General features: G+C 38.9%; 1 protein-coding gene across 1 annotated transcript in view; it reads right to left on the reverse strand.

The window, feature by feature from the left end:
* Positions 1-10,941, reverse strand: part of adamts10 (ADAM metallopeptidase with thrombospondin type 1 motif, 10) — a 64,068-nt gene extending 53,127 nt beyond the window's left edge. The window contains exons 1-2 of the mRNA XM_082187576.1: positions 10,716-10,941; positions 3,529-3,848 (exon numbers count right to left, since the gene is read on the reverse strand). Of these exons, the coding sequence (XP_082043702.1) occupies positions 3,529-3,631 (103 nt within the window). The 5' untranslated portion in view covers positions 3,632-3,848; positions 10,716-10,941. The remainder of the gene's footprint in view (positions 1-3,528; positions 3,849-10,715) is intronic.
* Positions 10,942-12,256: the final 1,315 nt, after the last annotated feature.

Raw genomic sequence — 12,256 nt, forward strand, 5'->3', positions numbered from 1 at the left:
ATAAAATAAGGGGGGAAAAAAAATCACAATTAAATACAATAGAACAAAGAAAGGCTAGAAATTAAATAAACTGTTTTTGGAGTTTTTCGGGTAGATCTAACAGTAGTTTTCAGGTACAGAAATCTGAATAATGTAATCAAATGTGAAATAACACTGCATATTCATAACTGTATAAATTAAATACAGATGGATATTTTTGTAAAGTTACAAAATGTAGCCTATTTAGTTAAGAGCAGGGAGTAATTTATTTGTCCTTTGTTTGATTAACATTAAAACAGCAGCAGCTTTATTAGACTGCTCTCACTTTAAGACCGAACACATGGATCCAATTTGAATATAGGCCGTTCACTTGAGATATAACCGACTTTGTTTACTAGGATACTCGCCAAGAGCGTTTTTACATAATTTTGTGTGAATCGTCCGTACAAGCGCAAGACGTGAAAGATAATTCAATTCAGTATTCACTTGCTGTCTTAGGGGCCTGCGCTTTGGATGTTCGCGTTCATGAAACTTCTTGACCTGCAAACATCCTGTAATAATGTAGGGAAGCATTCGTTATACATAAAATCAGGTAATAGTTCATGGTTTACTTGCATATACGATTTAATTTTAATCCAAATGACACGTGTGCTGAGTGAATGATCATCAAATCAAGAGCATTCAAAAGTGCGCTCTCTCTCTCTCTCTCTCTCTCTCTCTCTCTCTCTAGTTAACTTTAATAATAAGCTACATGCCTCGTTTTACTTTCTTTGCCATTGACGTCCGACTGAACTAAAGACTTTCCACTGACGTCTGTGAAAAAGGGACACACTCGACAAGCTTGCGCGTCTGTAAGCCTGCACGCTTAATCCACTGCGCGTTTTTCTCTTATCCGCTCACGCACCACAGCTATATAGGCGTTACTATATTTCATTTAATATTCCGTAATTAGATACATTTACTTCATAGACAGCCTTCTTTTTATCTCCATTATACTCTCTGTTATCAGTGTTTCTTTGTGTGGACAGACACAAACACTGTACACACACTGCCTGGTATAGTTTGTTGTTATCGGAGCATTTTTATGAGTGCGAGTACATGAGCTCAGTATCAGGTTACCAATCAGTGCATCCCTAATGTTAAATTAGTAAGCATATAACAATGATGTAACATGTATGCATGCTGTATCCATAAGTTGCTCCAGAGGGGTCATCCATGGAGCAAAAATCTACCTTAAGTCACTATGTCAGCAAATTATCCAATTTAGGCCTAAAGAGGGCTTCTCACACTGCATTATCGTCGTTCTAAACCCCGGTTTTAACCTCAGGTACAGGAACGTTTCACACTTGTAAATTATGAGCAGTGCCAAACTTAAAAAATCTGAAACGGCTAGATGCTAAGCAAATGAAAACCAATAGCGTGCCTCGTATTCATGTGCTTCGGACAAACATGGAATCACAACGCGATGTATAGAAACAGCTGTTTTAGTTTATGAGGGGAAAAATGTCAATTGGAGTGAAAAAGATTTTCATTCTTACCTTTATAGTGTGAAAAGTCTATTCAGTATAAACTTGATAGTACAGTCAGCAATAGCTATATAATATGAGGATGCGCAATGCTATAGTCTTTATGTAAACAGGTCATGTGCTGCGCTCATCAAATGTTAACCCAGGGTTTAGGACAGTACAGTGTGAAACGTCAGCTTGTGGATACCCAGGATTAATTGTTAACCCCAGGTAAATTAAGAGCAGTGTGAAACGTGAAGCAAGATAACCCAGGGTTCCGTTTACCCGGGTTTAGAAGACCCAGGGTTAACCCTTTCAAGTGTAAAAAAAATACACTAAGGTATTCCAGCCTCTCTCTAGAACATGAATCCAGACAGTCACAGTAACAGGAGCACAGCTGGGTTTTATGTCAAAGCATGAAAGTAGAGCTCAAACTGTACAACACACCCAGCCCTCTGACCGCCATCAACCGGGGCTATCTTAAATAAACATAAGGCCCACAATTGATGGAAGGGTATTCCCTGCTCTCACACCTACAAGTGAACACTGATCCTCCGAAGCCTTTGATGTGTCTTTAATCTCAACGAGGAACCAGAGAGGAGGAGGATGACTGTGTTACTTCCCCATAAACTCCCTCGCCATAGACAGAGCCCCATTAAAAGTATAAAGACTTCACTTTTGATTCAAATAAACCACCGTCAGGAGCCGCCCAGGGTTTGAAAGTTTATTTTAGAAGGTTAAAGAGAACAACCTTTAATTAGGACAGTGCGGCAAACCGAAGTGAACCCCTTTTTTAACCAGTTTTTCTCTGGAAACCGGGCTGGAGAAAGAGGCAGAGAAAGAGAGGCGTCTCTCCACCTTTCCCAGATGTGCAACAGCTGTATCAAGTCAGCGAGTGCACCCAGACTTGTGGAGGAAAAAAAACAACCTCTTCCTTATGCCAGCCTGAGATATCAGTCTTTCTTGAACGGAGGCCCTGTCAGCGACTCAAAAACCATCCATATCCTGTTTGTGTATCGTCTGCCATGCGGCTATTTGGACTACAAGATTTTAAATATATCCTTGCGGTGACTGGTCCCAGCATGTGGCCAGATTATACATAAACTCAGTGCTCTGCTTTAATAACTGTATGCTACTTGATGTAACACTAATTATGGGAGGGCAAAATGCACTATATTAAGCTATTCAAAGGACAAAAATTTAAGTTTAACAGCAACTAGGTCTGCAAATTTGTCCCGTACGCCTTTTAAATAAACACACAGAAACTCAGCCAGAAATGCTCACGCACTTGCTCAGAACTGGACCAGACGACAAAATGAAGTTAAACCCACATGCTTGAACGTGTTCTTATGTAACGTAAATGAGGTCTAAATCTTATATATTTGAAATGACTTAACGGGATTAGTACGCAGCAAGAATGTACATTTTGATGTCAGATGTCTAAAAGGGTGCCTCATGTGAGTCTTGTCAGAGAGATAACTGGGTCACTAATCGTATGAAAAGAGAAAGTGGTCGGTTTCATGGAAAGATGGGTCATCGAGTCTGGCTGGCTCTTTTGATGGCTAACTGACGTTGCAGTGCATCTGTTCCTGGTTGTCTAAATGGTTTGTTACCGCTCAAGGCTTGAGGCTAGCAATGCATTCCGTTTTACAGCTTTGATGATCTGCCGTTGCTGCCTCCATTGTGAAACGGAAAGTTACCTCAGGTAACTTCTAGCGCAACAAGTGCATTTACATGCACTTTAAAAGTTGATTTCAGTCAGACTAAGATAACTCTGTTGTCTTTTTCAGATATTAAATAAGATATTGCTAATTATGTTGAATAGTGGTAGATTTAAGTTTTTGATTGCAATGTAGTCCGGAATAGAGATCGGCCAAAATAAAACAAAAAACGCCTGGTTCCAATATGTGCCAAGTCGACCGGTGCATCTCTAATTTCAATGACAACAAATGAAACAAAAAATTAAAACAAAATTAATACTTAATTTTCACACCATTTACTTAAAATTCATCACAATAAACGGAAAAACAAACAAGAATCTTACCTTGAGACTGAGCAAAATCCTCAGGACTCCAACTCTCTGCCACTCCACTGACAACCATGGCGATGATGCCAATGCAGGCCAAACTCCTCCACACCGTTTCCATGGTTACTACAGCAAGCTTCAGTGCAGTGCCCAGCCCTCTGTCCCAACATGTCTTCTGCCCTCTGATGGCCCCACGCTCACCAAAGTGACGCACAGAATTCCGGAGCCATGGCGGCTTCACCTCTACGTGAATCCTGACACTTCGCCTCTCAGAGTCGGAGGTAGAGGATGGGTAGTTCTGAGATGTGTACAACCGTGGAACATCAATAAGAGCCTCCCTATTGAGAAAAAAACATGTTAGATAGATGCAAAAGAAAAGAAAGAAAGGGGGAGTCCCTCGGCTGAACAGTTCCTCTCTGAGCGATCAAACATGTCGGCTTGGGAGGCTGTTGTTTGCACCATGTCGCTGCTGGAGCTAATCAATCATTCCTCCTTTCACATCCAGGAGGAAGGAAAAAACCTGCATTCTAACCTGGAGGCCGCTGTTTCTCTTCACTCTGTCCCTCACCGGAAGAGTGCAAAAGAAAGGAAAGCATTGTGGGGTCAGGAGGGCAGGCTGACGTCTGACGCAGGCTATAAAACAAAAAGTCTTAGTTTGAGAAATGCCACAAGTGGTACTTGTGTAGTACCACTATTCCTAGTGGGATACATTGAGAGAGGCCATGGGCTGAGTTTGGAATTAATACACTGCATAATGCATACTGGAGTACATACTGTGTGTGTATACTGCCTACAATTTTTTTATAGAGGTATGCAACTGCGAGCGCACACACTATATGGACACAATGACAATCACATTATCATTGTTACATGTTAAACACTGTAACATTTTGTTATTTTTAGTTACATTTAAGTTTTTTAGCAGACGATTTGATCCAAAACGACTTTAGTCATTTATACATTTTAATTCAGCAAGTAAATCATCTCAGAATTTTTTTTATTTACTTTAACATAAAAAGTAAAGAAAATTTTATATTGTAAAAATTGTGATTGATTTTGCCTCCTCACACTAAAAATAATAGGTTATGTCATGTGCATTGCATTGTGGGATAGCATATTCCTTTCAGCGTGTTTTGATTGTGTACTGGACTTTGCATACTGCATACTGCAAATATTATGGTTAGAACGGTAGAATGCTATTTCAAACCCAGCAATGCACAAGATTTATCAGCAATGTGATCAAAATCAACAAAAGCTATTCTACCTCTTCCTCGCCCCACTTCCTTTTTCACTATTCATTCCTCACTCCATGCTTTCTGGGAAGTGGTAGAAAGAAATGCCATACAAGCCCTGATGGGTGAAGAGAAACCAAGTGCAGACAAAGGTAATCAAGAACAGATGGGAAATTATTTGGCAACATAAGGATACAAGTTAACTGTTGATGAAAAAAAGGATGAACTTAAACTCAAGAAAGAGAGGGAAATGCATTAGAGGGGTTAAAAGAGGAGGAAAGTGAGACAATTTGGGTAAGGGTGAAATAATGAAAATATAAGTTGCACACTCATATCCATCAAGGATAACTATTCCTGACCAGTACCAAGAAAAAAAAGACAATGGCAAAAGTAGTATGTCTGTGTGTGAGGGAGATTTGTCTAATTTCTACAGAAAAACTGTTTTGGAAAGTTATTTGAAACCACAGTGCAAAACTCATCCAAGATTTCTTTTGCCTCAAAATAAGCCATGTTAAACTGCTTGACAATATTCTACATACCTCCTCCATTAAAAATCAAATACTCTCTCTATCTTCATTGAAAAAAAATAGCGTCAACAAATAGGTCAGGACCCAAAAGTGGCCTCAGAGGCTGATGCTGGTTTTAAGTTCCCCTCATTTCCTATAAACTGCATTGAAACAGCTTAAGTTCAGCAAGCTAATCTTAAAAAACACTAAGAGGTCTTTGTCCCCTACAAATAGTGATGGACTACATGCCCTTTCAAGCCTCCAGGATTTTTACTGTTATTTCCTGCTTGGCAAAAGCCTCTTTACCTACATTACCTCTTGTTAGAGTCTTGTTATATTGTAAAGTTACTAGACTGAGATCAGTGGTTTTCATTAAAACACTGTCTTATCTAAATCTTGGAAAAGAAGGGCTAAGATTTGGTCCTCCATGTTCTTCATTTGTGTGTCACGAACTACGCTGCTTTGAGCCTTGCCAGCCAGCGCAAGCATTTTTGATCATTTTCACAAAAATTTCATGGCCACCAAAATATTTTATATCTGGACATGCAATATATCAAAAAGAAAGAACAGATCCTATGCTTTTAAACAAAAATATTTGAATCTATTGTGGCAAGCAGGGTGGGGCCGAGAGCTGTGGGAATGGAGCGACAAACCAACAAACCTTGTTGCTTTTTTATTTTTTTTTATTTTTTTTTTACACTTGAAAAAAAGCTGAGAAAATCGTGTTTTTTGTCAAAGACGTCCAAATCGGATTCATAACGGTGATCAAAACATAGATGGAATAGATTGAGTCCATCAACACCCCCAAAGATTGCACAGTCCTATAGCTCTTCCTGGTTCGACATTTCATTCAGTAACGAATGATTACGTTATAATTAATTTTAGGGCTGCACGATTAATAGCAATAAAACGATTATTGCGATTATTTTATGCGCAGCTTGTCAGTTGAGTGCGGCTGATTGGTAGTATATACTGCCCCATTTGAACGCCAGAGGGCGCTCTCATGCAAACACGATAAATATGCCCCGCCGCAGAAGTACAATAACGGCACATCATTCAAGGAAATCCCTATCGCTGTAGCTGAATAAACAGAAAATTGAAGCGCTTTGATTAAAGCTGCAGTCCGCAGTTTTTCCTCTTTGTCGCCATCTCTGTTCGAAATCTGCAATTGCAGTTATTCGCGGAATGATCAACTTTATGTGCGTTGTGTCTCGGCATGGCACAGCGCAGATAAATCCAATGTTTTGAGGAGAATGTACGGCTGTTAATCACCGCGCTGGTGGTGTGGATACTGTCATTCGCAAACACAGATTCTACTTTTTGGAAGTATGACCAACATAAGAATTTTCAACGGAAACATCCATAGTAACATCCACTTTTTGTTCTGACCAACTAAGGGGAAAAAAGCATTTCAGTAAATCGTGCCGATTAAATCTAAAGATCGCTTATCATATCACGTCAAACCGTGCAAATTATACTTTGTTCTCAAATTGTTAATGTTAACAACATCAGCATTGCGTGACTACATTTAATGCCCTTCCGATATTTATCCTTGTTTTCGCATGGGCCGGTTGCAGTCTCTTTTTTTTCTCCCAAGTCCGAAGTCTTTCATGTTTTACAACGGGTGAATCTCCAGTTGTCACTCCACCACCAACATCCTCACACGCAATATAGCCTACGAGCCGAGACTCCTTCTTTATGTGTACAGATGTGACGTAATGACGCAAAGACATGCTCGAATTTCCCGCGGAAATCCACCAGTACCACTGGAATTAAAAACATTATTACAAGCTTACCATTTTGAATCGAGCTATGGCAAGCAGATAGTTTTGAACACTGGCTGGTTATGTACTTGCTCAAAAAAATCTTTTGGATAATTTTTAACCCAAAAAAGCTACGGACTGCAGCTTTAAACATGACTTATAAATACACGACTGCCTTATTCTGTGTAAAAAGGTACATCATCTCATAGAAGGATGCTCAACTGTCGTTATGAAGTGAGTTTGGAGTAAATGCATGTTATTAAATGTTGTCTGTTGTTGGACAAGAGGTTCATAAAAGCTTCTCATGTTTTGGAAAGATGTTTGACGCGTGTTGTTTTTTCAAATGCACGTTATAAGTGACTCAAACTCACAGTGCTTTCAGATGGAGCAGCGTTTACAGAGCCGTACATCAATGACAAGCTGCGCATTTAAAATCGCGATAAGCCATCTTGATTTAAGTGCGATTATATGTAAATTGCGATTAATCGTTCAGCCCTATGCTGATTTATGTTTTATATGCTGTTTAATGTTTTATTATCGTGTTATTTTTTTTTTACATGTGCATAAGCAATGCTTCTATCGTTTGTTTCTGCTTCTTCTTGGCCCCTGTTTGGATCCAAAGATTCCGGATACTCTTTCAGAGGGTAATAGCGCCCATACCGTATAACATAAAAAAAAAACATGGATTGCCGGAGAATTCTGTCAATGGCGGGGAAAGAGATAAAGAGCCGGTTCTTTTAAGTGAATAAAAAAACATACAGTACAACCAGTGTAATCCGATTCTCAAATGAGAGTGACTGAGTCAGTTCTTTTCCGATTCCCTAACAAATGACTCTAATGAATTGGTTATTCTTAGCAAAATTAAACAAATTTGTTTAATATATAGTTAAGGAAGAATTAAAAGCATCCTTAATGGAGTCGTTAATGAAACTATAAAGGAACCAGAAACATTAAGAGGAATCAGATTCATTCAGTTCCCATCACTAGTCCCAACCAGTTATAATTAAAAAACAATATAACAGAAAAAAAAACGATATAACAGTAAAGAGAGAAATAATTCAACTTTTCCAGCAAATGATTCACTTGTCCATCTGCAGTCTATTTTGTGATAAAAACGCAGCCCACAAGCAGAAAACGGAGCTCAAGCCACAGAGGCCACAGGAAGATATGATCTTGTAGAGCAACATCTCCTCCAAAAAAATTCAGCTGTGGCCTTAAAGGAGTTGAACTCCGTAATTGGCTGCTCTTGGGGGCAAATCAAGAACAAGAAGCATCTGCGGGCTACAGATGGCGTGTCAACATATACTAAATGTGACACGGAATTTCAGTAAGGGTCTTGTAATCTGTTAGTGCAGACATGAGGTACAAAATGTGTGTGATCTGAGATGGCAAGAAGCATATTGCGCTGTCAGACTACACCGGCGGAGACGGGGAACCATCAAGCACGAGTAAGACTCTGATAATTAAACCCACATGACAGACTAAATGTAAAGCGCTCTCTGCAATGGAGAAATCTTTGGTCTCAATCCTCTCTGGAAACTAGGCAGTCTCTCTTCATCTCCATTTGGATGACATGCAAGCAGTAAGTCTCCTTACTTAAGCTTGACATTGCACTGTAACAATATAAAAGAGCAGCAGACCACTGGTCTCCACAGACACTGTCTTGCCCACTAACAACAAGACTTGATTTACACAAACCAGAGGGTTCAAACTGGGAAAGACCCCAAAAAACAAAAACTTGGTGTATCACACTTCTCAATTCATTTTCCGCTGGCTCTTTAAAATAAACAAAGCACAAACAAGGGAATTAAGATCATGATCACTGATGCACTGTCAGCAGAAGTGACTTATGTAACAACCGGTAATGAACTCTGAATCCATCAACGGAGACCATAATGTGAGAGCTATTCATGACCGGCTGTGGAGCATGAACATTTTAGTCAGCTTGCAAAACCACACACTCCTGAACCAGCCATGAGTTTACCACACTAACCCTATAAACACAGTTTTTTTTCTTTAAAAGAAAAATAGATCGTTTTTTTTATGACAGAAATCATCTATTAAACAATGAGCCTCTTCAGTTTTCTTATGATGTTCATGATGTTCACCAGCAGAGGGTAGTAATCTATGTAGGGGTTTTCAGTCTTTTAGATGCCACAGATCCTCAAATATGCTCATGCAAGGGACCCTCATACTAAAATTTAACAGGTATGCTATATATTTTCATGTATAAAGACAACTTATACTGTGAAAAACTAATATTAATATTATAAATGTGTCAAATACTATTTATAATTTATTTAATGTCTATTAGCTTACTATAGTACTGTTGTTTGCATTATTTATTAACATATTGTATGTTTATTTAAATCTGTTTTAATTATTTATTTTAATAAATTTTTATTTTTTGTTTATTTTACCCTATTCATTTTATTTCATTTTCTATAAAAAAAGCAAAAACCCTGGACTAGTGGATCTGAGCTGATTTAACCAAATTCTTTTTCATCTCCTGGAGAAACATCAGGGTTCTAACCTTTAGACCAATGCATTTCCATGATTTTCCATAACTTTTCCAGTTGTTCATGATTAAGCCTTTCCAAAAACCATCACTCAAAAGAGAAATATCAAACCAATGAAATATAGCTGAAATATTTCTATTCACTAAAACATTTCAATGCCTTTTCAAGTCCTGGAAACATGTTTTTTTTTTTTTATTATCTGATATTTACTGATTTTCCATGAGCGTGGGAACCCTGGATCAGTTACTTTGGATAAAAAGTTATATGCAAATCAAGATGCTCTGCTTGTAACAATCCTAAATGACAAACATAAGGCTGTGTCTGATATCAAAGTCTAAATATTAGACTTCAGCGGCTATACCCCAAGCTTACCAAACTCTCTCTGCCAAATGTAGATACGGACAGACAGGCGTGGAGTCGTGCCAGGAGAAGCGCTCGCTCTTCCCAAACCTGTTCCTGGAGCCCCCCCAACAGTACACATTTTGGATGTCTCATCTGACACACCCATTTCAGCTTTTGGAGCCATACTAACAAAATGATGAGTTGAATCAGGTGCGTTTGATTAGGGAGACATCAAAATTTGTATTATTGGGGGGCCTCCAAGAACAGAGTTGGGAACCACTGCACTACCTGACAGGGAGCAGGTCTCCTAGGCGTCCTTGTTGCCAACTTACGCATTCAAACTACATCATTTATCCAACTTTCAAACGTCCATGTCTCGAATAAGCCAAATGGTGCAGTATTATGCTTATATAATGACTATGTATTTTTATGAGGGAGACTGTTGAACTGTGATTCTTCATTTTTTGTCTACCAGTCATTCCATTTGATAGCAGCTGTAATCAGGCATTAATGGAAATATTACAAGAGCAGATAATTTATTAAATCGCTTAAGGAACTGGACGCCTTCCTCAGAGGCTCCTGGCAAACCCTTTGACTCTGCACCCCACAGACAAAGAGAGATATTTCTGCTTTCTGCTAGAGTGATCACCAGCAGGTCTGACAGCACTGCTGCCTCCATCATTTTAGTTTCACTGCAACTGTTACAAATTGACAGCAGAATAGACATGCATATGTGTCCCTAAAAGTTTTGCGTTCAAATAAGAATGGTAACCATGCACGGTTACAATGTATTCATTAGCACGTTTATCCATAATGAAAGTACAAATTTGACAACGACCTTACCGTTTAATTGTGCAGGAACGGGCAATTCGGTGACCCTGAGATTTACCGACCTCCGTCTGGTCTGTCGTCCTCCTTCAACACCGGGTAGTTCTCTGCCACATACTGAGATGAGCCGATGGACTGTGCTCTAATGCTGCGTGGTTTCTCTGTTCCTTTAGTCTTAACGCTGACGAGAGGAACTGAGTTCGGACTGCGCGTTGGTGATGTCCGAATCGCGAACGAATCGTTCGTTTGAACAGGTTCTTTTTTTTAGTGACTCGATCGAGCCGATTCGCACGCCAGCCGTTGGAGAGACCGCCGTCTCTAAAACTTCCTGAACTTAGGCTATTAACCTACTTCAACATAATTATTATTATCATAATCCTTCACTACCCCCACACACTATTTCATTTTAAACATTTTAAATAAAAAAGATAAACGATAAAGGGTGGGCTTAAACTGAAAACAAACAACAAAATTGGAAACAATTATAAATAGGACATTAAAAGTGCTGCAAGCAAGCGACTTTTAAGGAATGTAAATAATAACCAAATTTAGCCTAGTTCATCATAACGATTATTCTTCAATACCCCGGGCCAGACCCATTTCATTTGGAACATTTTCAATAAAAACAATAAACGTTTTAGATAACGTGCCTCTCAAATAATTTTGCGCGGGAAGTAGCTAACTATTACCCTGAACTTGAAGCGGGTTTCAGTTTGGAAGCCGCGAGGCGCGAACTGCGAAACGTTCTTTACTTTTCATTTGTCAACAACGGATTACACGTTCTAAAATGAATAGAAATTGGCAGAGGGAAATAAGAACAAGTGAACATGCTTTTCATCGCTGGAGGGAGTTCCAATTCGCCTGAAGGAATTCTAAAGCGCCTGAAAGATGACGACGAGCTTGATATTATAATTGCTTCTGCTTGACAGTTAAAAACTACCATGGTTACGCCAAAGCTGGAACAAACACATCTCTACTTGGAGGTTGTATAGTATTTACTCAAATCGGCATGACATAATTTATGATAAACACTGCAATATTCTATAAAAAATAAGAATTGTCAATTTTCCATTTCTATGGGGGTGTATAAATAGAACCTGCCGATTCAGAATCAGATAATACCAGTTCTATTAATAGGCCTATTCATATTTATTTTTTAATAGCATATTCACCAGTAGGCCCTACGGTCGCTAATCGAATTATGATTCAAACGTGAAATACTTTCTTACCTCAAATTTGTTTGTTCTATAAATGCCTTATATTTATAACAGAGACATAATTTATAGGAGATGGGATGTGCTCGTTTATATAATTTCTTGTTGAACTGATTGTGTTACAACAAACACTTACCGTTCTCTATAACATCTGTAAATCGTTCGAAAACTCAATTAACAGAACCGTAGCAGAACAAACGTAAAACGCCGCGCTGGGACTTCTGGGAGCCATTCGAATCTTTTTGAATAGTTTCTAAAATGAACCGTCCGAACGAATCGATTCTTTATAATGAATCAGACTTCCCAATGCAACAACGTTCATTTGCAGGAAGACAGACGCTG

The sequence above is a fragment of the Leuciscus leuciscus genome, assembly GCF_965113295.1.
Source record: "Leuciscus leuciscus genome assembly, chromosome: 13".
Classification (NCBI taxonomy): domain Eukaryota; kingdom Metazoa; phylum Chordata; class Actinopteri; order Cypriniformes; family Leuciscidae; genus Leuciscus; species Leuciscus leuciscus.